The sequence below is a fragment of the Somniosus microcephalus genome, chromosome 5, assembly GCF_052327205.1.
Source record: "Somniosus microcephalus isolate GS21.2 chromosome 5, FLI_Smic_1.0, whole genome shotgun sequence".
Taxonomy (NCBI): domain Eukaryota; kingdom Metazoa; phylum Chordata; class Chondrichthyes; order Squaliformes; family Somniosidae; genus Somniosus; species Somniosus microcephalus.
In genome coordinates this window covers 300,962,442-300,989,400 of record NC_140991.1, presented here as the reverse complement: position 1 = coordinate 300,989,400, position 26,959 = coordinate 300,962,442, and the positions used below count along the sequence as shown (strand labels likewise).

Below are 26,959 nucleotides of genomic sequence, written 5' to 3'. Positions count from 1 at the left end.
CGAGATAGGGCGCCGAGATAGAGCGCCGAGATAGGGCACCGGGATAGGGCGCCGAGATAGAGCGCCGAGATAGGGCGCCGAGATAGGGCACCGGGATAGGGCGCCGAGATAGAGCTCCGAGATAGGGCGCCGAGATAGAGCTCCGAGATAGGGCGCCGAGATAGGGCGCTGAGATAGAGCTCCGAGATAGGGCGCCGAGATAGGGCGCCGAGATAGAGCTCCGAGATAGGGCGCCGAGATAGAGCACTAGAGCACCGAGACAGGGCGCCGAGATAGGGCGCCGAGATGGGGCGCCGAGATAGGGCGCCGAGATAGAGCACTAGAGCACCGAGATGGGGCGCCGAGATGGGGCGCCGAGATGGGATAACTATAGATTGGTAGAAATGAAATAGTTGGTGGAGCTCTGGTTGAAAAGACATTAGGCGCTCATGGCATATATCCTAGAATGCTCTGTGAAGTCAGAGAGGAAATAGCAGAGGCTCTGATCATAATATGTCAAACATCCTTGGATTTGGAAGTTGTGCCAGAGGACTGGAAGGTTGATAGTATAACGCCTCTGTTCAAAAGGTAGAAAGGCATAAGTCAGGTAACTATAAACCAGTCAGCCTAACATCAGTAGTTGGCAAGTTTCTAAGGACCACAATGTAGGATAAATCAATACTCTGAGTTGTTAAAAACAACCAGCACAGGTTTGTAAAAGTCTAGCCAGGTCTGAAAAATGTAATAAAGTTCATAGAATCATAGAGTCATAGAATGATACAGCACAGAAGGAGGCCATTCGGCCCATTGTACCTGCGCCGGCTCTTCAGTAGATCTATCCAACTAATCCCACCACCCCCCCCGCTCTTTCCCCATAGCCCTGTAAATGTTTTCCCTTCAAGTATTTATCCAAAGTTATTGTTGAATCTGCTTCCACCACGCTTTCAGGCAATGCATTCCAGATCCCAACAACTTGCTGCGTTAAAAAAAAATCCTCATTGAGAACATGACATAGTTTATGGATGATGGAGTCTCCCGTTGAGTTGTCGGATCAGTTCTCAGTTACTATGGGTGTGCTGATGGGAGAAGAGCCCGAACCTAGACACACATAGATTGCCGCATATATCGCAGATGAGACTGGTAGATGACTTCCTGTGCTTGCCGGGCACTTGATAGCCAGACACGCAACCTCGCAGCCTCAATTTCAGAAGCAGCGGAGATCCTGAGCTAGAAATTCCGTAGCTAAATTTTGAAAAGTAGAAAAAGTAGCGGCAGACACTAATGATTCTCTCCTGCCAGGAAATTCAGCATTAGCGCTCCAAGAGGAAAGTGGAGCGTTAAATCAAGCGCTAACCACTTCTCTTAGGGCGCTAAAGTCCTTGAGCGGGGCAGTAGTGACCGAATGCTGAACAATTTGAAGCGCATCACTAACAGCAGCAGAGGCTGCTTCCCTCGCTTAAAAGGAAGGGCCAGTGATGGTGCACAATATACTTGTCGGCAGTTCCGCGTTGCCAGGCGACCTGGGCGACTGCCATTACAGCCCCAAGCACTCTCTCAAAGTGGAGGGCTTGGACAGCTCGCAGCAACAAAACATCAAAAACTTTCAGCAGGCACCAGACTGGTGCAAATAATAAAGGTTGACTGACTGGAAAACCATTCCCTTTAATTAGCGCTCCCCAAGCGGCCAGCCGAGGTGACAACGGCCCGGCGATACAGCAAAGGGGGCGGGAGGCAATTTCACATCCGGGGCGATAACTGGGCACGGCGCACTTTATGACGTCGCGATCTGCGAGGCGTGAGAGGCCCAGGCGGTAAGAGTTAGCGCCAGCGCTAAACCGGCACTGAAGTTCGCGGGCGTCACTGCATTCGCCGCGCCCGGTCGTTAACCCCTTAGCGCCCCCCCGCCAAGCGCTAATGGGAGGGGCTAACCAACTGAATTTCTCCCCCCACATGTTTTATTAAAAAATTATATAGAGCCCAAGAGCAAAGAGTTAATGCCAAACCTCTACAAATCAGGCCACTGTTAGAATATTGTGCCCAGTTTTCGGTGTCCTACTGTAGGAAGGATGCCAAGGCCATGGAGATGGTACAGCAGAGATTTACTGAAATCATACCAGAGACAAGAAGCTTTAGGTATGAGGAGAGAGCAGAGAAACTGGGACTGTTTTCACTAGAACAGAGAAGGTTAACAGTAGATCTACTGAGTTATTCAAAGTTGAGGGGTTTTGATGAGATAACTAGGGGAAAATTATTTCCATTGGTCAGTGCTGGTAACTGGAGAGCATAAATTTAAATAATCTTCACCAAAAGTAGGAAAGGAGAGATGAGAAGGATTTTTTTATGCAGAGAGTTATTAGGGCATAGAATGCCCTCCCAGAAACAGCAGTGGAAGCAGAATCATAATAGCTTTTAAATAGGAAGCGGATAAATATTTGAAGAAGAAAAATTTAGGTCAATAATCTTGTATCATTCCCAGAAGGGAACCAGGTAAATACCCAACACACTGTATAGGAGATGAAGGAATGATGCTATTCATAGATTCTGAGACAGACTACCCAAACTTCAACACTGTTAAAAGAAAATGGAGTCTACAAAAGATCATATAATCTATAGTGTGGAGATGCCGGAGTTGGACTGGGGTGGACAAATGTAAGAAGTCACACAACACCAGGTTATAGTCCAACAGCTTTTGGACTATAACCTGGTGTTGTGTGACTTCTTACATATAATCTATATATATTATTTCTTACATATTTCTTACATATAATCTATATATATTATTTCTTACATATTTCTTACATATAATCTATATATATTATTTCTTACATATTTCTTACATATAATCTATATATATTATTTCTTACATATTTCTTACATATAATCTATATATATTATTTAAAAAATCTTTTTGTAGAACACACATTTCTTGGTGTCACTATTCTTGGTGATGATTTCCATCAACATTTACCAATATAAATTGTTTGTCACCATTTCTCTCTCAGTTTTGCTGTGAACTATCTCGATGTACTTGCAGGCTCTGGCCACGATATGTCTCTCTGAAGCAAGTTTCTGAAAATCCTCTCCCAACTCTGTTCAACAGTATAGACAATGTATTAGCTTATTCAAAGCAAATGGGGTCAAGATGAACCTGTGGAAATTTTAATTACTGCACTTAATTATAATATTTGCTACCAGCAAGCAAGGTAGCCCACCAGAAACACCAAGTCGGAAAGTATCTAATGCCACTTTCACCTTACAGTACTGCCACCAGTTTAGCAGCAGCAGTGTAAAGTGAGTGAGGTGGCACTATGACCTCCAGCAGTGTGGAGAACTACCACATAAAGATGTTTTGTAAAGTTAGCACCAGCCCAACTTTTCTCTGTCCACATGTACTGGCTAACAATGTGAACGGCGAATTTAACTCCCTCCACCCAGCGGAAACCAGAGTTAAAATCACAACAGAAGACTTCCCGCCCTGTTCCCGTCTGCTTCCCGCCCGCCGTCACCTTAACTCCAAAATGTTCTGAGGTGGCCAAGGTGCCTGCCTAAAGCAGTATTCAAACCGGGATCAAGATCAGGACCCAGAATCAATTTTAATATCTAGTACTCCCCAGCACTGAACCTGCTGAGTAAAACCTAGCGGGATTGGTTTCAAAGCGTCAATTGGAAGCCATATTTAAAGGGGCACTCACTTGCAATTGGTATCTGATTGCTGTGGTGTTTTTCGCATTTCCACAGCAGGGTCTGCCTTGGAGATTGTTGTTTTCATCATTTATTCTGCTTCCAGACCCTCAATAAGCACAGGGCTTATGATGTGTGTCCTTCTTCTCACTTTGGTTTGGTTGCATGAAGAGGAGGAGGTAGAGCAGCAGCAACAGGCTGGCCAACCGCGAGGAGCAGCAGTTGGGCTTCTCAGGGGACCGCATGAGGGGGTGGGGGCTGCTCGAAGAAGGTCTTACCCAGCCCTTAGGGTGTTCAGACCTACAGCCACTTTCCTGCAATTGTCCGAGGAGCAGTGCATGTGGAGGTCGCACTTCTCCAGACAGGCTGTCACAGAACAGCAATGAAGGCCTTAGAAAATAGAACACTTTTTTTTAATCATTCTTCGGGATGCGGGCAGCATTTATTGCCCTTGAAAAGGTAGTGGTGGGTCTGCTTCTTGAACCGCCGCAGTCCCTGTGGTGAAGGTACTCCCACAATACTGTTAGGTAGGGAGTACCATGATTTTGACCCAGTGACATTGAAGGATCGGCGATATATGCCCAAGTCAGGCTGCTGTGTGACTTGGAGGGGAACTTGGAGATGATGGTGTTCCCAAGCACCTGATGCCCTTGCCCTTCTAGGTGGTAGAGGTCGTGTTTTTTTTTTAATTATTCGTTTATGGGATGTGGGCGTCGCTGGCAAGGCCAGCATTTATTGCCAATCCCTAATTGCCCTTGTGAAGGTGGTGGTGAGCCGCCTTCTTGAACTGCTGCAGTCCGTGTGGTGAAGGTACTCCCACAGTGCTGTTAGGTAGGGAGTTCCAGGATTTTGACCCAGCGACGATGAAGGATCGGTGATATACTTCCAAATCAGGATGGTATGTGACTTGGAGGGGAACTTAGAGGTGGTGGTGTTCCCATGCGCCTGCTGCCCTTGTCCTTCCAGGTGGAAGAGGTCACAGGTTTGGGAGGTGCTGCCGAAGAAGCCTTGGCGAGTTGCTGCAGTGCATCTTGTAGATGGTACACACTGCAGCCACGGTACGCCGGTGGTGGAGGGAGTGAATGTTTAAGGTGGTGGATGGAGTGCCAGTCAAGCGGGCTGCTTTGTCCTGGATGGTGTTGAGCTTCTTGAGTGTTGTTGGAAGGTGCTGCCGAAGAAGCTTTGGTGACTTGCTGCAGTTTATCCTGTAGTACACATTGCAGCCACAGTACGCCGGTGGTGGAGGGAGTGGATATTTAAGCTAATGGATGGGGTGCTAATCAAGCAGACTGCTTTGTTGTGGATGGTGTCGAGCTTCTTGAGTGTTGAAGCTACAGCCATCCAGGTAAGTGGAGAGTATTCGATCATACCCTGACTTGTTTCTTGAAGATGAGGTAAAGGCTTTGGGAGTTAGGAGGTGAGACACTCACTGCAGAATACCCAGCCTCTGACCTGCTCTAGTAGTCATGGCACTTATGTGGCTGGTCCAGTTGAGTTTCTGGTCAATGGTGACCCCAAGGATATTGATTGTGGGGGTTCAGCAATGGTAATGCCATTGAATGTCAAAGGGATGAGGTTAGGCTCTCTTTTTGAAGATGTTCATTGCCTGGCACTTTTGTGGCATGAATGTTACTTACCACTTTTCAGTCCAAGCCTAAATGTTGTTCAGGACTTGCTGCATGGGTTCATGGACTGCTTCATTATCTGAGGAGTTGCAAATGGCACTGAACACTGTACAATCATCAGCAAACATCCCCACTTCTAGCCTTATGATGGAACGAAGGTCATTGATGAAGCAGTTGAAGATAGTTGGGCCAAGAACGCTGCCTTGAGGAACTCCTGCAGCGATGTCCTGGGGCTGAGATGATTGGCCTCCAACAACCATAAGTATTTTCCCTGGTGCAAGGTGACATAATAAAGATTCACTACGCACTTGGTTGTACATAATCGACTTGTAACAAAACATGGAGGTCTAGTTAGTAGTCACTAGCTTCCTGTTTCCAGATTGTCTCTGGCCAAGTTGGGCCCACGCCCGAGGATTTATACTCCTCAGGCGGTGCCCTCAGCTGGCCGTTCAGTAGTACTTCCTGAGTTACTTCTTGTAGAAGTTGCGATTTATGACACAAGGTATGACTCCAGCCAGTGGAGAGCTTTCCCCCTGATTCCCATTGACTTCAGTTTTACTAGGGATCCTTGATGCCAGTCTCATTCGAATGCTGCCTTGATGTCAAGGGCAGTCACTCTCGCCTCACCTCTAGAATTCAGTTCTCTTGTCCATGTTTGTACCAAGGCTGAAATGAAGTCTGGAGCTGAGTGGTCCTGGCGGAACCTAAACTGAGTATCGGTGAGTAAGTGCCACTTGATAGCACTGTTGTCGATTCCTTCCATCACTTTGCTGATGATTGGGAGTAGGTTGATTGGACGGTAATTGCCCAGGTTAGATTTTCTTGCTATTTTTGGACAGGACATACCTGGACAATTTTTCACATTGTCGGGTAGATGTCAGTGTTGCAGCTATGCTGGAACAGCATGGCTAGAGTCGCAGCTGATTTTGGAGCACAGGTCTTCAGCATTACCGCCGGGATTTTGTCGAGGCACATAGCCTTTGCTGTGCCCAGTGCACTCAGCCATTTCTTAATGTCGTGGGGAGTGAATCGAATTGGCTGAAGACTGGCTTCTGTATTGGTGAGGACCTCCGGAGGAGGCCAAGAAGGATCATCCGCTCTTCTAGCTGAAGATTGTTGTAAACGTTTCAGCCTTATCATTTGCACTCACGTGCTGGGCTCTGCCATCATTGAGGATGAGAATATTTATAGAGCCTCCTCCTCCCGTTAGTTGCTTAATTGTCCACCACCATTCATGACTGGATGTGGCAGGATTGCAGAGCTTTAACCTGATCTGTTGGTTATGGGATCACTTAGCTCTGTCAATAGCATGCTGCTTTCACTATTTAGCATGTATGTAGTCCCGTGCTGTACCTTTACCTAATTTTCAGGTACGCCTGGTGCTATTCCTGTCACGAACCATTGAACCAAGGTTGGTCACCTAGCTTGACGGTGATGGAGGAGTGAGGAATATGCCGGGCCATGAGGTTACAGATAATTCTGTTGCTGTCGATGGCCTCAAGAATGCCCAGTTTTGAGCTGCTAGATCTGTTGTTAATCTAACTCATTTAGCATGGCGGTAGTGCCACACGACACAATGCAGAGTGTCGTCAGTGTGGAAATGGGACTTGGTCTCCACAAGGGCTGTGTGGTGGTCACTCCTACCAATGTTTTCACCAGGCTGATACCTGGGATGGCAGGAATGACGTATGAGGAGAGATTGGGTCGATTGGGCTTGTACTCGCTGGAGTTTAGAAGAATGAGAGGGGATCTCATTGAAACTTATAAAATTCTGGCAGGTCTGGACAGACTAGATGCAGGGAGGATGTTCCCGATGGTCGGGGAATCCAGAACCAGGGGTCACAGTCTAAGGATAAGGGGTAGGCCATTTAGGACAGAAATGAGGAGGAATTTCTTCACCCAGAGAGTGGTGAACCTGTGGAATTCTCTACCACAGAAGGCAGTAGAGGCCAATTCATTAAATATATTCAAGAAGGAGTTGGATATATTTCTTAAGGCTAAAGGGATCAAGGGGTATGGGGAGAAAGCAGGGACAGGGTACTGAATTTGGATGATCAGCCATGATCGCATTGAATGGCGGAGCAGGCTCGAGGGGCCGAATGGCCTACTCCTGCTCCTATCTTATATGTTTCTATGTTTCTATGTTTTCCTGAACAGACACATATGTGACAGGTAGATTGGTGAGGACAACATCAAGTTGGTTACACCCTCGTGTTGGTTCTCTCACAACCTGCCGTAAGCCCAGTCTGACAGCTATGTCCTTCAGGACTTGGCCAGCTTGGACAATAGTGGTACTAGCAAGACACTCTTGGTGAGGGACATTGAAGTTCCCCATCCAAAGTACGTTCTGTGCCCTTTCTATCCTCAATGTTTCCTCTAGGTGGTGCTCAACATGGAGGAGTACTGATTCATCTGCTGAGGGAGGGCAGTAGGTGGCAATCAGCAGGAGGTTTCCTTGCTCATGTGTGACTTGAAGCCATGAGACTCCATGGGGTCCAGAGTCAATGTTAAGAATTCCCAGGACTACTCCCCCCAACTGGATACCCTTGTGCCCCACCTCTAGTGGGTCTGTCCTGCCGGTGTGACAGGACATACTCAGCAATGGTGATGGAGGAGTCGGACGATGGTTGATAGATATGATTCTGTGAGTATGATTATGTCAGGCTGTTGCTTGTCTAGTCATAGAACCATAAAATCATAGAACACAGAAGGCCATTTGGCCTATCGAGTCTGTGCCGGCTCCCCTGCTCTTTGCCTACAGTCTATGGGACGGCTCTCCCAACTTTGGCACCAGTCCCCAACTTTTAGTGAGAACTTTTGAGGATCGGCTGGGCTGGGTGTTCCTTTGTCACGTCCCGGTCAATACCTAGGTCGCAGCCGAGTGGTCCGCCTGGTTTTATTCTTGTTTTCCTTTGTGGCGATTTGATACAGCTGAGCGGCTTGCTGGGCCATTTCAGGGGGCAACCACATTGGTGTGGGACTGGAGTCAGGTATAGACCAGACCGGGTAAGGATGGCACGGAAGGACATGAGCGAACCAGTTGGGTTTTTTCATGACAATCCAATGGCTCCGGTACCAACTTTTTATTTCCAGACATTTTAAAAACTGAATGGGATTTGAGCACATGTCCCACTGGATTGCTAGTCCAGTAACATAACCACTGCACTACCATATCGAGGAACTGTTTTTTGCATGTTAGGTCTCAAACAACAGAGTGCAGCTGGAGGAAATTGCCTCAGGGACAAATGTCTCAGAAAATTGACCCAGTTGATTGCTGGGAGTCACACAAAGGCCTCGGGGCTGTTTTCCATTTAGCATGTGAAGCTATGTTAAATCGTTGTTTTTCTGGCATCGTGAAACAATTTGCAGAGTCGGCCTTGCACACAGATGCCGTATAAATCTATCTTTATAAAAGCAGCGCAAACTCAGAACTAGTGATTTCATGTTTTGGGTATGCAGTAAACAGATTGTACCAGGGAAATAATTTACATTACACAAACCATCTGTGGGTCATCAGTCAGCGGGCTGAAAATGCACTTGAATACAGAGTGAAAATACACGATTAGGAGCCTACAAGGTTAACTTAGTAAGTTTTTAAATGTGTGCCAATTATGGTCTCGTTTTTCATCAGCAAATATTCTAGCCTGAGTATTGCGCTCTGCATAATCGCTTATGTCAGTGACAAACGTGCAATGGTAACCAGCATTGTGGGGAATGTGGTATCCTTCTTGCATACCGTCTGGCTTCCACCTGTTCGGAGGTTGCTGTGGAGGCATTGGGGACGGTGTGTGCTGCTTTGCTTCAGGCAGGAATTGGCCTTGATCTGGTTACTGCTGGCATAATTGCTCATTAAGGGGCTCGCGCACCAAATTCGAGTCATTTGCATGTCACACGGTGAGCGTGTGAATCGGGTGCTGTACACGAGCCAAGCTCTTGCCTGCAGGGATTCTGGAAGGCGCTGCCGTTTCACCAAGCTCATTACCCTGGGGCTTGCTCTCAGTGCTCCCTTGGCATTCGATGCAGTTGAGGAAGATGAGCAGCAGCAAAAGGCATATTGTCTGGACTCGCTGCTATGCCGCCCATTGGATCTGCAGTCCCGGGCAAAGCTAGCTGGCAACGACAGAAGAGCACTGCGCACAGAGGCAAAGATTTAGCAGAGAGGGAGCTTCTGAACTCTGCCACCTGCTTCAAGAAGACCTTCAGACAACTTTGCACATAGAGACCTGGGAATGAGCTATGAAGCTATCCATTTTTTGTCTGTCTCCAGAATCTGTCAGTGACCACAATCTTTATGCCTCCAGTTCCTTTCAGGCCAGTTCAAGGGGCATCAGTGGTATCAGCCGATGGTGCATAAAGAGATGACGTGTACTTTAATCAGGAGGGCCAAAGCTTTTTATCTCCTTTCGCACTGACTGGCAACGTCAACATGACGGGGCTGTCTAATTCCACCACATTTGTGTCTTTCCCAAAGAACAGGAGGTGATTGGTGACACATATATGGTCTATCCAAAATAATGGTCCACATGAACAGAAATAAAAACAGAAAATACTGGAAATACTCAGCAGGTCAGGCAGCATCTGTAGAGAGAGAAACAGAGTTAATGTTTCAGGTCGATGACCTTTCATCAGAACTGGAAAAAGTTGGGGTGGAACAGGTTTTTAAGCAAGTGGAGGGGCAGGGAAAGGGGGGAGGGGAGGAAAGAACAAAAGGGAAGGTCTGTGATACGATGGAAGGCAGGAGAGATTAAGAGACAAAAGGGATGATGGTGCGAGGCAAAAGGAGATGGCAATGGGACAAGTTAAGAAACAAAAGATGGGTCTAGATGAAGTGTAAATGGCACTGGCAGAATGATCGACAGCTGCCATGTGAGAGAGAGAGAGAGAAAAATGGAAAAAAAAAAGATTGGGCAGAAGTTATGGTCTGAAATTGTTGAACTCGATGTTGGAAGGCTGAGGTGCTGTTCCTCGAGCTTACATTGAGCTTCATTGGAACAGTGTAAGAGGCGGAGGACGGAGAGGACAGAGTGGGAGTGAAGCGGAGAATTAAAGTGACAGGCGACCGGAAGCTCGGGGTCACCCTTACGAATGTTCACCACATGAACAGAAAGACTTCCTACTCCATCAAGGAGCAACTGATCTATGATCAACATCAACATATTATGCAGATCAATGCCAGCTCCCCCGACAGTGCCCACCAGGTTTTTGTTTTGTGACTATTGATGTAAAAAGACTACTAAGCACTTGGTTTGAGTATAAAACAAGGCTTTAATCAACTCTTTCACAACCATGAGATTCTAGTTACATCACTAGTTCCTAGTTACAGAAACATCCTGAGCAAGCTGGGCCCACGCCCGAGTATTTATACTCCTTGGACGGCGCCGCCAGCTGGCCGCCCAGTGTTACCTCATGAGTCACGATAAGATTCATGACATTCTTCCCGCCTGAAAGTTTTGGAAGTCCGATGACTTCCTTCTAGTAGATTAGGCGGACCACGAATAGGCGCAGTCTTTTAGATCTTCGCTTGTGGCTGGAAGGCACGTCTCCTCGGACTGTGTCTTGGTCCCTGGGTCGCTTGGTCCGTACTGGTAGATCGACGGGACCTGTGTCGCCTTGATCGATCTGCGGCAGACTGGGGAGATCGTGACTCCGGGTGCGGGTCCCCACAGGCACAGAGCTGGCGTCATCTTGGTTGGTAGCCGGGGATTGACCGGCGTCCTGGCTTCGGGTGGCCATCCCATGGGAAGTGCTCGGCTCCCCGAGTTGATCAATGGAGTAGCCGGCAGATCCCTTGATGTCCCAGGTAGGGCGCCATCCTCAAAGAAGCGCAGAGCGTCGGCATCATTACCATGGGTTCCTCTACCAGTTGGGTCTGTGGGACTGGTTGGACAGGGAGCCAGATCTCGGAGTGAAACGGTGGACTCCCGGCCATGAGGGTACCGCACGTGCGTGTATGTGGGATTAACGTCCGTTAGTTCCACCTCGTCGACGTGGGGATCATTTTTGGAAGATTGGACGAATCTTCGGAGCAGCACGGGGCCGGGAGCTGCCAACCATGATGGTAGGGACGTCCCATGAATGGAGCGACGCTGGAACCTGAAGAATCGCTCGTGAGGAGTGACATTGGTGGACGTAAAAAGAAGAGACCTAATGGAATGCAACGTGTCAGGGAGCATAGTTTCCCACTGCTGGTCTGGTAGGTTGCGTGACCTCAGTGCAAGATGAACAGCGTTCCAAATGATAGCGTTGTATCTCTCAACCTGTTCGTTACCGATGGGATAATACGGTGTCGTTTTACTTGTGGTGATTCCCCATTGGGAAAGATAACTTTTGAGTTCGCTTGACATGAAGGAGGGACCCCGATCAGAGTGGATGAAATTGGCTGTACCGCAAAGGGAAAAGACTTGATCGAGGCATTTGATCACTGTGGAAGTAAGCATATTGGGACAGGGGAAAGCAAAGGGAAAGTGTGAATACTCGTCCACCATAGTCAGTAAGTAGGTGTTTTGCATTGAGGAAGGCAATGGCCCTTTAAAATCAATGCTGAGTCGCTGCATAGGCTGCATAGCATGTATGAGTGAGCCATCCGATGGACGGAAGAATTGCGGTTTTAATTCCACACAGATTCTACAGGAGGAGCACGTTCTTTTCACATCTTCCGTAGAAAATGGGAGATTTTTAGATCGCACACAGTGCAACATATGGGTAACGCCAGGATGGTATAAGTCAGTATGAAGATCCGCAAGAGTTGAAGTTGACATAGAAGAGCAGAATGCACGCGTGAGGGTATCCGGGGCCACATTCTCTTTGCCGGGTCGAAAATGTATGGTGTAGCTGAAGGCGGCCAATTCCATCCTCCAGAGTTGTATTTTGTTATTCTTGATCTTCGTGCATTTCCAGTTATCCAGCATAAAGGCCACGGAGCGCTGATTGGTTATAAGCGTGAAATGGCGATGAGCGAGAAAATGACTCCATTTACGTACAGCTTTGATGATAGCCGTAGCCTCCTTCTCGACAGGAGGATAATGGAGCTCGCTATCCTGCAAAGTTCTGGACAGAAATGCAACAGGTCGACCACCTTGATTGAAGGTAGCCGAGATCGCCGCCTCCGATGCATCGCACTCGACCACGAAAGGAAGATTTTAATCGATGGAACGAAGCGTGGCTTTTTCCAGTTGTCGCTTGAGGAGGTTGAAAGCTGAAATAGCCGTTGCCTCCAACGGAAATTACTTCGCATGAAGCCGGGGCTGGATCTTGTCGGAGAAGTGGGGTATCCACTTCGCATAATAGGCGAACATGCCGAGTGCCCGACGAAGAGAGCCGAGATTCATAGGGGGAGGGAGCTCCTGAAGCGGATGAAGTCGCTCCGGATCCGGTTTGATGACACCGTTGCCCACCCAGTAGCCAAGGATGTTGACTGATGGTACTGATTTCACAGATTTGGACTCATTTAAGGTTAAGTTGCGATGACGGAGAATGTCAAAACATTTCTGGAGGTTGGCATCATGCTCCTTCTGGTCATGACCAGCAATGGTGATATCCAGATATAGAAAAGTATCCGTTAAGTTCTCCTGTTTGACTAGGCTATCCATTGCCCGTTGAAAGACGGCCACCCCATTGGTGACCCCAAATGGAAGGTGACAAAACTGATAAAGCCAACCATTGGCCTCAAAGGCCGTATACTTTTTGTCAGAGTCCTTTAACGGTACTTGATGGTATGCGCTCTTTAAATCAAAAGTTGAAAATACCTTGTAGTTGGCAAGGTTATTGACCATGTCATCGATGCGTGGTAGTGGGTAGGCATCCAGGTCGGTATACTGGTTAATAGTTTGCGAGTAATCAATGCAAAGACGTTTCTTGTGTTGCTTCAGAGGATTTTTAACAACGACTTGAGCCCGCCAGGAAGATGAACATGGCTCAATGATACCGTCAGCTAGAAGGCAAGAGATTTCTGCCACGATAAAGGATCGATCATCTTGGCTGAAACGTCGTGATTAGTGACTATGGGCTTACATCGGGGGGAAAGATTGGAAAACAAGGAGGGCTCATCGAGCAAAGCCGCCGAAAGCACACGAAACGGTACTTTGGAAATAGTAAGCTCCAGCTTTGACCCTCCAAACTCAAAAGTGAGTCTTTTGTGTTGTTTCTGGAAATCCTGTCCCAGGAGCACATCACTGCATAGGTTTTTGAGCACCCCGAGCCGGGTGGAGAAATAAGTGCGGCCATTGAGAATAAGGTCGACAAGACAAAAGCTGGAAGAGTTGGTAGTCAGTGTCGTCAGAGCCATTGCAATTTCCCTGTCCGAGGGGTAAATATGCAGTTTTAACTTACTGACAGCCCGCTCACTAATGAAGCTGTCAGAGCTGCATGAGTCGATTAGTGCACTCAAAATGTGTCCATTTACCGAAACCTTCGTGGCTGCATGGGACAGCCTTTGGGGAAAAACAGCTGTGATGGGAGGAGGGGCAGTTTTACCCTTGACAGCTGTAACCTTTAGTAGTGGTTCTTGGGGGAGGAGCAGTTTTATAGATCGCAGCTGTAACCTTAGTAGTGGCTCTTGGGGGAGGTGTAGTTTTATAGATAGTAGCTGCAAAACTAACAGGGGCTCCTGACCAGTATACCTTAGAAAAGTGGCCTTTCTTACTAACAGAGGCTCTTGACTGGCATACCTTAGAAAAGTGACCTTTCTTACTGCAATGATTGCAGACTGCATTACGAGCAGGACAAAATTTCCTATAGTGGAATGCACCTCCACAGAAGAAACACTTCCTTCCAGATTGCCAAGATGCCGCTAGGGCAGGGTTGTCATCAGTGAAGGCTTCTAGGGCAGGGTTGTCATCGGCCAGGTGGGAGTCATCATCAGTGAGAGCTTCCGCCCGAGGCCTGTCAAAGGAGTCACTAAAAGTGATAGCAGCAGCCTGTGTACGTGATGAAAGATAGGTATCTGCATTCCTTTTTGCTAAGTCCAGAGAGCATGCCTGGTCATAGGCTGCTTGTAACTTGAGGGTTTTATTCTCCAACAGACGCTGACGTATGAAGGGAGACGCAATCCCATTAATAAAGGAATCACTAATTAACTCCCTGATACTGCTCAGCTGTGACAGCTTTAAGAATACAATCCTTGCTGAGCCTGCGAAGTTTCTGAAGGAATTTGTCAAGTGATTCCCCGGGTTGTTGTCAAGTTGTGGCCAGTAGATGCCGAGCAAAAATTTCGTTTGGGGACTTAACATATAGTTGCTGTAGTATTTGGATAGCGGTGTCATAGTCTACACAGTCTTCATTATAATCAAACACATGAGGGGATACATAGTTGGCAAGCATTCGTAACTTATTAGGAACATTCTCACCACACTCCTCAGGGAAGTTGCTAAAGGTACGATACCAGTGTTTCCATACCTTAGCAGCTGTAAGTGAATTCGGGTCCAGGTCGAGACGGGCGGGTCTGAGTAATTTCTCCATGATGAATCGATTACTTTGTCCGAGTTCCCTTCTATGGTTTGAGTCGTAGCCGTCTGTTCCCAAGACCACTCGGAGCGTGGAGCAGGTTCAATTGATGTAAAAAGACTACTGAGCCCTTGGTTTAAGTATAAAACAAGGCTTTAATCAACTGTTTCACAACCATGAGATTCTAGTTACAGGAACATCCTAAGCAAGCTGGGCCCACGCCCGAGTATTTATACTTCTTGGACGGCGCCACCAGCTGGCCGTCCAGTGTTACCTCATGAGTCATGATAAGATTCATGACAACAATCATCTATGCCAGGCTTACTTGAAGACCAAGGAATTTTGGCTCTTCGAAGGCCAAGACTATCCTTTTAAGCCTACCCAATGACGCCTATGTAAGGCCCATGCAACCACCAAGCTAATTATTGAGCAGAGCATTGGCACGTTATAGCAGTGCGTTAGATTTCAGGCCAGAGCTGAGGGCGTACTACAGTATAGCCCAGAGAAGGTCTCTGGGATCATTGTCACCTGCTAGATGCTCCATCACACTGCCATATAGTAAGACCTAGCTTTAAGGAAGAGGAGGCCAATCTGGAAACAGTGCCAGAGCAGGAGGTAGGCGGAGACCATGAGAATGTCGGTCCTAAAACATCAGTGCAGCCGGGAAGACTGGGGCAAGCCACACATACAAGGTACATTTAGCTAAGTAACTGAGCTGTTCTCCCAAGGAACCCTCGTGTCCACATGTACGTAGTAAACTGGTCCAAATCACCTTCAGCAACACTGTCCTCTGCATTTACTTAGAATTACTGTACATAGAATTTACAGCACATTTGGCCCATGCTGGTGTTTATTCTCCACACGAGCCTCCTCCCACTCTCTTTACTTCATCTCGCCCTATCAACATATCCTATTCCTTTCGCCCTCATGTACTTATCTACAAATTTAAAAAGTCTTGATTGACTGTGAGCTTGTGCCGTTCTTGTTTTTGAAGTTGTGTTGGATAAAACTGACCAAAGTAAAATTGGATGCATCCATCATTCTGACTGGCAATGTTAAAAATAGAGCAACTTTGAGCAAAGAAAAAGGAAAATATACCCATATCAGCGGCTCTCCTGGCTACACAGTGCATCAGAAGTTACACTTTTGCAGTAGTGGGGACTCTGAGGTGTGGGAAAACTTGGGCCTAGGTTGTGGGATGGGGTGTGCAGTGTAAGAAACATAGAAACATAGGAGCAGGAGTAGGCCATTCGGCCCTTCGAGCCTGCTCCACCATTCAATATGACCATGGCTGATCCTCAATCTCAATACCATATTCCCGCTCTCTCCCCGGGAATATGGTAAGATACTATAGCAAATGATATGGGTAAATGTAGTAATGTCTCTAGGTTTATTTAATTTTAAAGCCATTTATTATGTTATAAATGTGTGACAGCAAACATGACCACGGAAAGGATTTGGGAAGAAGTTTACGAGAGATGTGCTCAGAGACAGTGCATTCCATTCTGAAGTACTTTTGAGGTGTTTTTTGACTCATTCATGGAAATTTTGAGCCAATCATAATTCTTTTGCCCTATGAATATTTCCCACGTTCTACAAACATTTTTTTTGCCCTATAAATGCTCGCCTGAGTTTTTTTTATATACAATATATATATATAGTAGATATGACCGGGTTAAACACAAAGAAGTCAAGCAATGGTTTTGAATAGCGACTTACTGCATGTGGTATTTTATTGTAGGTCGATACCCAGATATCACCAAAGGAACTTACATTCCAATTTACGTGCAAGAACAGTTGGAAAAAGGAAAATGGGGAGCCAAAGTGGAGACCACCTGGGACAACACACTCAGCCTTTTAGTCATGTCTCCTGCAGATTGTATTGTGGGACGATTCAGAATGTATGTGGCTGTAATGACCCCATATGGAATCCGCAGAACTGCTAGAGATCAATCTACAGATATCTATATGCTCTTCAACCCTTGGTGTAAAGGTACTATGTTATATTCAATATACTGCGTGTATCATTGTGCAATCATCAAGTTAGTGATGAAAGATAGAAAAACTAGTTTCTGGATTAATTGCTTCACAAACTATACCAAGCCCTTCAAATCTTATACTTTAGTTTTAAAAGCTGCAAAGTAATCAGCTCCCTCCCCACGTCCACCAGCCAATCATGTGGCAGTATCATCCTGCAGAGTGGTGGCCTCACAGTCTTCAGTCTATTTTTTCCCTCAGTCCTTCTAATAACTGGCATTAACAATTTTTAATTTTAACCCAGAATCTAAGGAGTAAATTTCCACCCCTGCCAGCGATCCTTGCCTGCTGAGAACCCATAGCAGAAGTTCGGGAGGATGCTGCACATGATTTCCTGATCGTTAATTTAAATAGTCGGAAACTCGCGGGCCATGTGCACCCACATTTTCTGACCTGCACTACGGATTGTTGGGGTTCGCTGTGGGAGGGGGCGGTCGGAAAACGACCCATATATTGTGTATTAGAACAAATTATAGTGAGTGAGTACAGAGCAGCAGTTTAACCCAAGTTCACTTGATATCTACATACCATGAAACTTTGCTCTAATAGGGTCATAGGGCTGGATTTTCATTGGGCCGTGGAGGCAGGATTGGAGGTGTGTGGGGGGTTAAAATCCCGAAATCAGGGGGTACAAACCCATCCCGCCCCCAACCCGCCTCCATGCCAGTTTCAAAGGAGGCGAATACCCGACCTGTGCTGGGAGCCGCCTCCCCGAGGCGGGAAGGGGATTAGTGCCAATTAACTGCCTGTTAACAGGTAGTTAACAGGCAGTTTTTAGCCTAATCCCTATTTTTAATGTTGAAGTGTGGGATTCCCGACGGCTCCAAACCATGCCAAGTTAGAGGAAGCGGACCGTCGGGATGAAGGGCTTGGAGGGGTCGAGCTGTCCAGTGTTCAGGTGAGTGATGGGTGCATAATCACAGAATCACAGAAACCCCACAGTGCAGATAGAGGCCATTTCGGCCCATCGAGCCTGCACTGACACATATCCCACCCGATCCCCGTAACCCCTACACCAACACATATCCCCGTAACCCCACGTATTTAATCCCCCTAACACTAAGGGTCAATTTATCATAGCCAATCAACCTAACCCGCACATCTTTGGACTGTGGGAGGAAACCGGAGCACCCGGAGAAAACCCACGCAAACACGGGGAGAATGTGCAAACTCCACACAGTCACCCGAGGCCGGATTTGAACCCGGGTCCCTGGTGCTGTGAGGCAACAGTGCTAACCACTATGCCACCGTGGTGTGCAAAGGTAAGTGTGTTTGGTCTGTGTAAAGTGTTTAAAGAAGTTCTACTAACCTTTACTTACCTTTACAGCCTTCCTTCCTTCAGGTCTCGGGAGTCCCTCATCTCACCGGCACAGAAAGCAGAATGGCTGCGAGCTGTCAAAAATTGCAGCATTCAGCTTTCTGTTCCGGGGAGATCTCTAAATCATCCTGAGAGGAAGGAATTAACTTAGAATACATATTGTCAGTGTTTGACAGCTTCAAACAGCTGTGAAACGCTGATATTTCATCTGTCAAAAGTTCTTGACAGATGAAATGTCAATCTGTGATGTCACCTGTTGCCGGGTGGCCCTTAAATGGCCTGCTGAGCCCGCTGGGTGGGCTCAACAAGGTCAATCAAGTCAAAATCGCGTGGGTTGGCTAGAACTCGATGGAGGCGGGGCTACAACCCCGACAGTTGTAGTCCCGCCTCCTACCCGACTCAATGAAAATCCAGCCCATAGAGTCATAACAGCACAGAAGGAGGCCATTCAGCCCATCGAGTCCGTGCCGGCTCTCTGTAGAGCAATCCAGTCAGTCCCACTCCCCCCCTCTATCCCCATAGCCCTGCAAGTTTATTTCCCTCAAGTGCCTATCCAGTCTCCCCTTGAAAACATTGAGTGTCTCCGCTTGCACCACTTCCGTCGGCAGCGAGTTCCAGGATAGAACTGGGTGATGTCAGCTGAAAACCTGGAGTAAATTACTGCCTAACATTCACTCCTAACTGTAATCTTTAGTTTTGGTTGTTCTACAGCAGAATATATGTACATTTTCGATATTTAAAAGGTTTCAGAATTTTCCAGTGTTGAATGTTATTCCTCTTTTGTACATCTTTAGCCACATAAAGCCTAAACTCATCTTCCAATTTCTACCTTTTTTTGTTTTAAACTTTTGAATGGATCTGCTGGAATGATTCAGAGGATGCTGTGTATCTAGATAGCATTGCAGAAAACGAAGAGTACGTCTTAAACGATCTTGGCTGCATCTACTATGGAAAGTTTACAGAAGTAGTTTCCAGACCTTGGGTTTTTGGTCAGGTATTGCTTTTACATATCTTTTGGATAGTTTGCCCCTGTTGTGTCTATAAACCTCAGCTATCTTTCAATAAACATCTACGATCTATTGTCTCGCCAAATGTCAGTCAGATCCAAGGAATGGGGCAGAGATCAGTCATTGATAGATTTCTTTTTAATTCACTCTTGGGACGTGGGTGTTGCAGGCAAGGCCAACATTTATTTTCCATAATAAAAACAGAAAATGCTGGAGATACTCAGCAGGTCAGGCAGCATCTGTGAAGAGAAAAACACAGTTAACGTTTCAGGTCAATGACCTTTCGTCAGACGAAAGGTCATTGACCTGAAACGTTAACTCTGTTTTTGTCTTCACAGATGCTGCCTGACCTGCTGAGTATCTCCAGCATTTTCTGTTTTTATTTCAGATTTCCAGCATCTGCAGTATTTTCTTTTTGTATTTATTTCCCATCCTTAGTTGCCCTGAGAAGGTGTTTGATTCACCCGAGTGGCTCGCTAGGCTACTTTAGAGAGCAGTTAAGAATCAACCACGTTGATGCTGTGGGAAACCTGCCATCCTTACCCAGGTTAGACTGTAGCTGCTTAACTGAATGACCCTCCACTGTCTTTGGGTCCCTACCCTTTCTGCGGCGTCCATGATGAAGCCTCTTTGCAAGGCAACAACTTGCATTAATTTAGCACCTTTAATGTAATAAAACACCCCAAGGCGCTTCACAGGAGCGACTATCAAACAAAATGTAACACCGAGTCACATAAGGAGCTACTAGGACAGGTGACACGAAGCTAGGTGGGATTGTGAGTTGTGAGGAAGATGCAAAGAGGCTTCAAGGCGATTTAGACAAGTTGAGTGAGTGGGCAAACACATGGCAGATGCAGTATAATGTGGATAAAGGTGAAGTTATCCACTTCGGTAGGAAAAACAGAAAGGCAGAATATTATTTAAATGGTGCTAGATTGGGAAATGCTGATGTACAAAGGGACCTGGGTGTCCTTGTACACCAGTCACTGAAAGCAAACATGTAGGTGCAGCAAGCAGTTAGGAAGGCAAATGGTATGTTGGCCTTCATTGCAAGAGGATTTGAGTACAGGAGCAAGGATGTCTTACTACAGTTATACAGGGCCTTGGTGAGACCACACTTGGAGTACTGTGTGCAGTTTTGGTCTCCTTACCTAAGAAAGGATATACTTGCCATAGAGGGAGTGCAACGAAGGTTCACCAGACTGATTCCTGGGATGGCAGGACTGTCGTATGAGGAGAGATTGGGTCGACTAGGCCTGTATTCACTAGAGTTTAGAAGAATGAGAGGGGATCTCATTGAACGTATAAAATTCTGACAGGGCTATACAGACTGGATGCAGGGAGGATGTTTCCCCTGGCTGGGGGTGTCTGGAATGAGGGGTCACAGTCTCAGGATACGGGGTCGGACATTTAGGACTGAGATGAGGAGAAATTTCTTCACTCAGAGGGTGGTGAACCTGTGGAATTCTCTACCACAGAAGGCTGCGGAGGCCAAGTCACTGAATATATTTAAGAAGGAGATAGATAGATTTCTAGACACAAAAGGCATCAAGGGGTATGGGGAGAGAGCGGGAATATGGTATTGAGATAGAGGATCAGCCATGATCATATTGAATGGCGGAGCAGGCGCAAAGGGCCGAATGGCCGACCCCTGCTCCTATTTTTCGATGTTTCTATGTGATCAAAAGTTTGGACAAAGAGGTAGGCTTTAAAGAGCGTCTTAAATGAGGAGCGAGAGGTGGAGAGGCGGAGAGGTTTAGGGAGGGTGTTCCAGAGCTTGGGGCCTAGGCAACAGAAGGCATGGCCGCCAATGGTGGAACGATTAAAATCGGGGATGCTCAAGAGGCCAGAATTGAAGGAATGCACAGCGATTTCGGTAGGCTGTATGGCTGGAGGAGGTTACAGAGATAGGGAGGGATTGGAAAACGAGGATGAGAATTTTAAAATTGAGCTGTTGTTGGACTGCGAGCCAATGTAAGTCAGTGAGTACAGGGGTGATGGGTGAACGAGACTTGGTGTGAGTTAAAATACGGGCAGCAGAGTTTTGGATGAGCTCAATTTTATGGAGGGTGGAAGATGGAAAGCTGTCCAGGGGCGCATTGGAACAGTCAAGTCTAGAGGCAATAAAGGCATGATGAGAGATTTCAGCAGCAGGTAAGCTGAGGCAGGTGTGGAGACGGGTGATGGTAGGGTTAGGGTTAGGAGGTAGATAATTGATCAGGCAGTTGTCAGCGGCGGAAAAACAACAACAAAAATTATAAATGGCGGAGAAAACAAGCTCTGTATGAACCGATTCACAAAAGCTGCTGAGGCCCTTGAAATAAAATTTCTGCCTTTCACTCACCAGTAGTGATGCTGGACACCCATTTTATACAGGACTGATTAACATCAAGTGGAAATGTGGTGATAAAGACGGAAAATCGAACCCACGATGGTACCGCGTCATTACCGTCTCCGCTTAATACGTCAGCCTTTATTTGTTTGCCATCCAGCAAAAGTGATAGCAGAAAATTGGCCGGACACAAGAATGGGCGGCGATTTGACATAAAAGGTCCCTGCCCAGTTTTCCGCCCTGCCCACGCCAGTAGCGCCCAAAGATCGGGCCGTACAAAGAGAATAAGCCAGCCTTTTACATTTGATCATATTTTCATGGTAGAAGATGTAATTGAAATGAGGGGACCTCGGTTACGATAACTTCCTAACCTAAAGTGACAACAGAAAATCTTGAGGGGGTTTAATAATGTAACCATTATTTAATGGTCTGTATTTAATCATTAAGTAAAGCAGTTTTATTTAGGATGAGAAAATTCTCATTTATCATATAAATGAAAATCAAAACTTCATTCAGAAGCTATCAAGGAAACACACTAATGTTAATATTATACTGATATAAAATGATTGCGTCTTCATTTTATAATCATCTATTTGTCCCCTTAATTCCATCTAGTTTGAAAGGCATGTATTGGACTCCTGTATCTACATACTGGACAGAGCACAGATGCCTTTGCATACCAGAGGGTGCCCAATCAAAATCTGCCGAGTTGCATCTGCAATGGTAAGTTGATAAAAATGCAGGATAATAGTAATATTGTGGAGTAATTTTAAGAGTTTACAGAAGCAGAGCTTCAGTGCCGTACTGAGGGGACGCGGCATTGTCGGAAGGATATGCTGATGGGGTGAGATGAAGAGGGGTGGGAGGAGGCTCGTGTGGAGCATAAACACCGGCATAGACCAATTGGGCCGAATGGCCTGTTTCTGTGCTGTACATTCTATGTACATCTATGAAAGTGTTGTCTTTCAGATGAAATGTTAAACTGAGGCCAGTCTGTCCTCTCAGGTTGTTGCAAAAGATCCCACGGCACTATTTTGAAGAAGAGCTGGGGAGTTCTCCCAGCGTTCTGGCCCATATTTATCAATCAACCAATACGATTAAGGAAACGGATTATCTGATCATTTATCTCATTGCTGTTTGTGGGAGCTGGCTGAGCGCAAATTGCCTGCCGCTTTTCCCTACATTACAACGGGGGCGACACTTCGACAGTACGGATAGCTGAAAGTTGCGCCCACAGTCACTGTTAAAAAAGAAAGACTTGCATTTATATAGCACCTTTCACGACTGCAGGACATCCCAAAGCGCTTTACAGCCAATGTTTGTAATATAGGGAGAAACAGCAGCCAATTTGTGCACAACTGTGACCCACAAACAGCAATGTTGATCAGACAATGTGTTCTTGGTGTTGTTGGTTGAGCTGTAAATATGACTGTAAAGTCTGTGTGTTCTAGTTGTAATTAATAACACACAGGCTACAAGATTAAAGTTCAACAGGTCTTTACTGGTTGGAGGTCAGGACTATATGAAATACAATCTTACTACACAGTGCTTATATACCGGTGGTCACCACCAGTATTACGTATACAGCAGCCAGAGAAAGTAGTACATCTCTTAAGGTGGAACAGGTTACATACACCACAATCCTCCCTTTTTAGCTTAATAGTCATATCCCCATTTAACATAACATCATAACATATATACATATATAACTTCAGGTATAAACAGTTCAAAGGTTCAGTCTCTCAGGAGGCCTTCTGATTCGGTTTGGATAACGCCTTTCAGTGGTCTCTGATTCTTGTTGCTGAGGTGACTCTTCTTGTTGGTTTCCTGTGTATTGGACGTCATCATCAGGTACAGTCCCTGCCGAGGTAGATGCTTCAGGTTCATTAACGTCTTCCACAGTTGTCTCTGTCGCAACCATGGGTTCGACCCTTGCTCTTGATTCTACCAGTTGATCCGCATGACGCCTTATCACATTGTTACCAATATCTACTGTGTACATCAGAGGTCCTTGTCTGGCCCGAATTGTTCCGGGCTGCCATTTTTCGTTTCCATAGCCCCTTGCCAACACTGGTTGTCCTACTTCGAAACTTCGAGTGGACTTGTTATTAATATGCCGGAACTGTTTGTTTTCCACTTCCCTCCGCACATTTGGTTTTAACAAGTCCAACCTGGACCGCAACCTCCTGTTATAAAACATCATGGCAGGACTTTGGTTAGTCACTGCATGAGCGGCGTTTCGATACGCCATTAGGAAATTGTCCATCTTGTGCTGTAGCGGAATCTGGTCATCGTTCATGGCCTTTATTGCCTTTTTGAATGTTTGGACAAATCTCTCGGCCAACCCGTTTGTCGCCGGATGATATGGGGCAGAGGTATAATGTTTCACCCCATTCTTCTTTAAGAATTTTTGGAATTCTTCCGACACGAACTGTGGTCCGTTGTCCGAACAGATCTGTTCTGGCAATCCGTTCCTTGCGAATATTGTTCTTAACACCGCAATTGTCTTTTCTGAAGTAGTGGTATTCATCTTGATCACTTCTGGCCATTTGGAATGTGCGTCCACCGCAATTAGGAACATGGAGTCCATGAATGGACCAGCAAAGTCAATATGTACATGTTGCCATGGGGCTGAAGGCCATTCCCATGGGTGTAGTGGTGCCATCGGAGGTGCATTTTGCACTTTTTGGCACCCAGCACAGCTTTTCGTCAACTCCTCTATCTGTTGGTCAATACCCGGCCATCATACATAAGCCCTAGCAAGACTTTTCATCTTAACTCCCCCCAGATGACCTTCATGCAGTTCTTTTAGAACTCTTTCCCTTAACTTGGGAGGAATAATCACTCTTGTCCCGTACATCAAAGTACCATGGCAGACGGACAGCTGGTCTCGCCTTGCCGAGAATGCCGGTAACAGAGGATCACCACGTGTTGGCCATCCTTTCACTGTCACCTCGTAGACTCTGGACAGTGTCGGGTCGTTCCTGGTTTCTCTTTCAATACTTGCATTGGTGACTGGTAAACACTCGATGATGGTCGAATGAAATAACTCAACAGGGTCAACTTTCGTCGTTTCTTCTTCTTCAGGTAGTGGCAGGCGCGACAGCCCATCAGCATTGCCATGCTGCTTCGTACCTTTGAATTCTATTTGATATTGATGTGCCCCTAGGAAAAGGGACCATCTCTGGAGACGCTGTGCTGTCATCACTGAAACACCCTTCTTAGGGTTAAAAATGGATACCAACGGCTGATGGTCTGTCAGAAGAGTAAATTTTTGGCCCTGCAGGTAATGATTAAACTTCTTCACTCCCCATACAAGGCTGAGAGCCTCCCTATCGATCTGCGCATAGTTGCGCTCAGCAGAGGTCAATGATCTGGATGCAAACGCGACTGGCCTTTCCGTGCCATTTGGCAACTTGTGTGAGAGTACTGCCCCAATACCATATGGAGAAGCATCACAAGCCAACCGAATAGGCAGTGTCGGGTTGATGTGAGCCAACACTTCCTCTGAGGTGATCAATTCTTTGCTTTTGCGAAATGCTTTCTTACAGTTTTCGCTCCATTCCCATGGTACCCCCTTCTGTAAAAGAGCATTTAGCGGGTGCAGTACCGTGGATAGATTTGGTAGAAATTTATGGTAATAGTTAATCAATCCTAGAAACGACCTCAACTGAGAGACATTATCTGGAGCGGGAGCCTTTACAACTGCCTCTATCTTGTCAGGAGACTTATGAAGCCCCTCCCGGTCAATGACATGACCACAGTACGAGATCCGCTTCTGGAAGAACTCGCATTTCTGCCGATTAACTCTAAGTCCATACTCTTTCAGTCTGTTGAGCACCAGTTCCAAGTTTGCGAGGTGTTCTTCATCACCATCACCTGTAATCAGAATATCGTCCAGGTAACATTGTGTGCCTGGAATTCCCTGTAATACCTGCTCCATGGCCCTCTGCCAAATTGCTGGAGCCGATGCCACTCCAAAAACCAGCCTATTGTACGGTACAAACCTCGATGCGTGTTGATCGTGAGGTATTGGTGTGACTCTTCTTCAACCTCCATCTGCAAGTACGCCTGCGCCAGGTCTATCTTGGTGAAGTGTTTCCCGCCAGACAACGAAGCAAAAATATCCTCAGTCCGTGGAAGCGGATACTGCACCGTGTGAAGCACCGGATTAACGGTGACTTTGAAATCTCCACAGATGCGAACCTTCCCTGGTTCTCCTGGCTTGTTGCTCGAAGGACGTTTCATAACGGGAACAATGGGCATAGCCCACTCACTCCAATCTACCTTAGACAGTGCACCTGAACGTTCTAGCGCTTCCAGTTCCGCTTCTACAGTAGGTCGTATTGCATAGGGTACCGGTCTGGCTTTAAAAAATTTTGGTTGTGCATGTTCATCAATCTTGATGTTTGCCGTAATTCCTCTCAGTGTTCCCAGTCCCTGCTGGAACACCTCTTTAGCATCATCCAATATTCTGGACAATCGTTTAGGTTTGACATCTGTTTCCCCGGAATCTACCGTTAGTGCCTTCAAGGAGTGCCAGTCCATATTCATTTTCCTAATCCACTCCCGTCCCAGTAGTGGTGGACCTCCTTCAGGTAGCACATATAAGTCCATTACTTGGCTTTCTTCGCCCTTGTGGACCACTTTTACCTCTATCTTTCCGACGGGGTACACTCTTTGCCCCGTGTATGTTTTCAATATAATCTCCGTATCCCGTAGGGGAATATGTTGAAATAACCTTTTGTAATCTTTCTTATTCATGACCGTCAATGCCGATCCAGTGTCCAATTCCATCTTTCCTTGGACTCCTGCTATCTGAAGGGTGACCCAAATTGTCTGGAGATCTGCATCCTTACCAACGTTGTGTACTCTTAAGCTACCCAGTTCATTACTGCTAGCGTCTGAATCTGACTTCTGTTCGGTCGAACTGTTCTTTGTCACCTTGTGTACCTTTATGTATTTTCCTTGCGGTGACTTTTTGTTGCTGGTCTTCTTTCCTGACCGGCATACTTTAGCTATGTGGCCAAGCCTGCCACACGTTCTGCATTCTTGGTTTTTAAACCAACACTGGTTCTGATCGTGCGTTGTCTTTCCGCAACGATAACATTTTACAGTACTCAAACCCAATTTATTTGTACTGAGTTCCGGTGACCGTAGCTGCATTACTGCCGTGCCTCTCGCTGCAGCTTCGTGTGCTGCTGCCATAGTGACCGCTTTCTCAAGCGTCAGCTCATTCTCCTCGAGCAATCGCTTTTGTGTATCTTCTTTTAATAAACCACACACAAATTTATCTCGTAGCGCCTCTGTCAATCTCGTTCCGAATTGACAGTACTTTGCTAGCTTACGCAATTCCATTAAATATTCAGCATTGCTTTCATCCTTCAGCTGCCTTCTGCTGTAAAATTTAAATCGTTCCGCTAGCATCAGCGGCGTGGGGTTTAGGTGATTTTTCAGGACAGTAACAATCTCCTCGAACGTCTTATCCGCCGGTTCATCTGGTGATACAAGGTGTTTCAATTGCCCGTATGTCTTCGCA

The 26,959-nt window shown here is 46.5% G+C and overlaps 1 protein-coding gene across 2 annotated transcripts in view; it reads left to right on the top strand.

Moving 5' to 3' along the window:
• Positions 1-26,959, top strand: part of LOC147117862 (coagulation factor XIII A chain-like) — a 137,202-nt gene that overhangs the window by 42,410 nt on the left and 67,833 nt on the right. For both annotated transcript variants that reach the window (XM_085989244.1, XM_085989243.1), the window contains exons 4-6: positions 16,468-16,719; positions 18,957-19,075; positions 22,036-22,143. In XM_085989244.1, the coding sequence (XP_085845370.1) occupies positions 16,468-16,719; positions 18,957-19,075; positions 22,036-22,143 (479 nt within the window). The remainder of the gene's footprint in view (positions 1-16,467; positions 16,720-18,956; positions 19,076-22,035; positions 22,144-26,959) is intronic.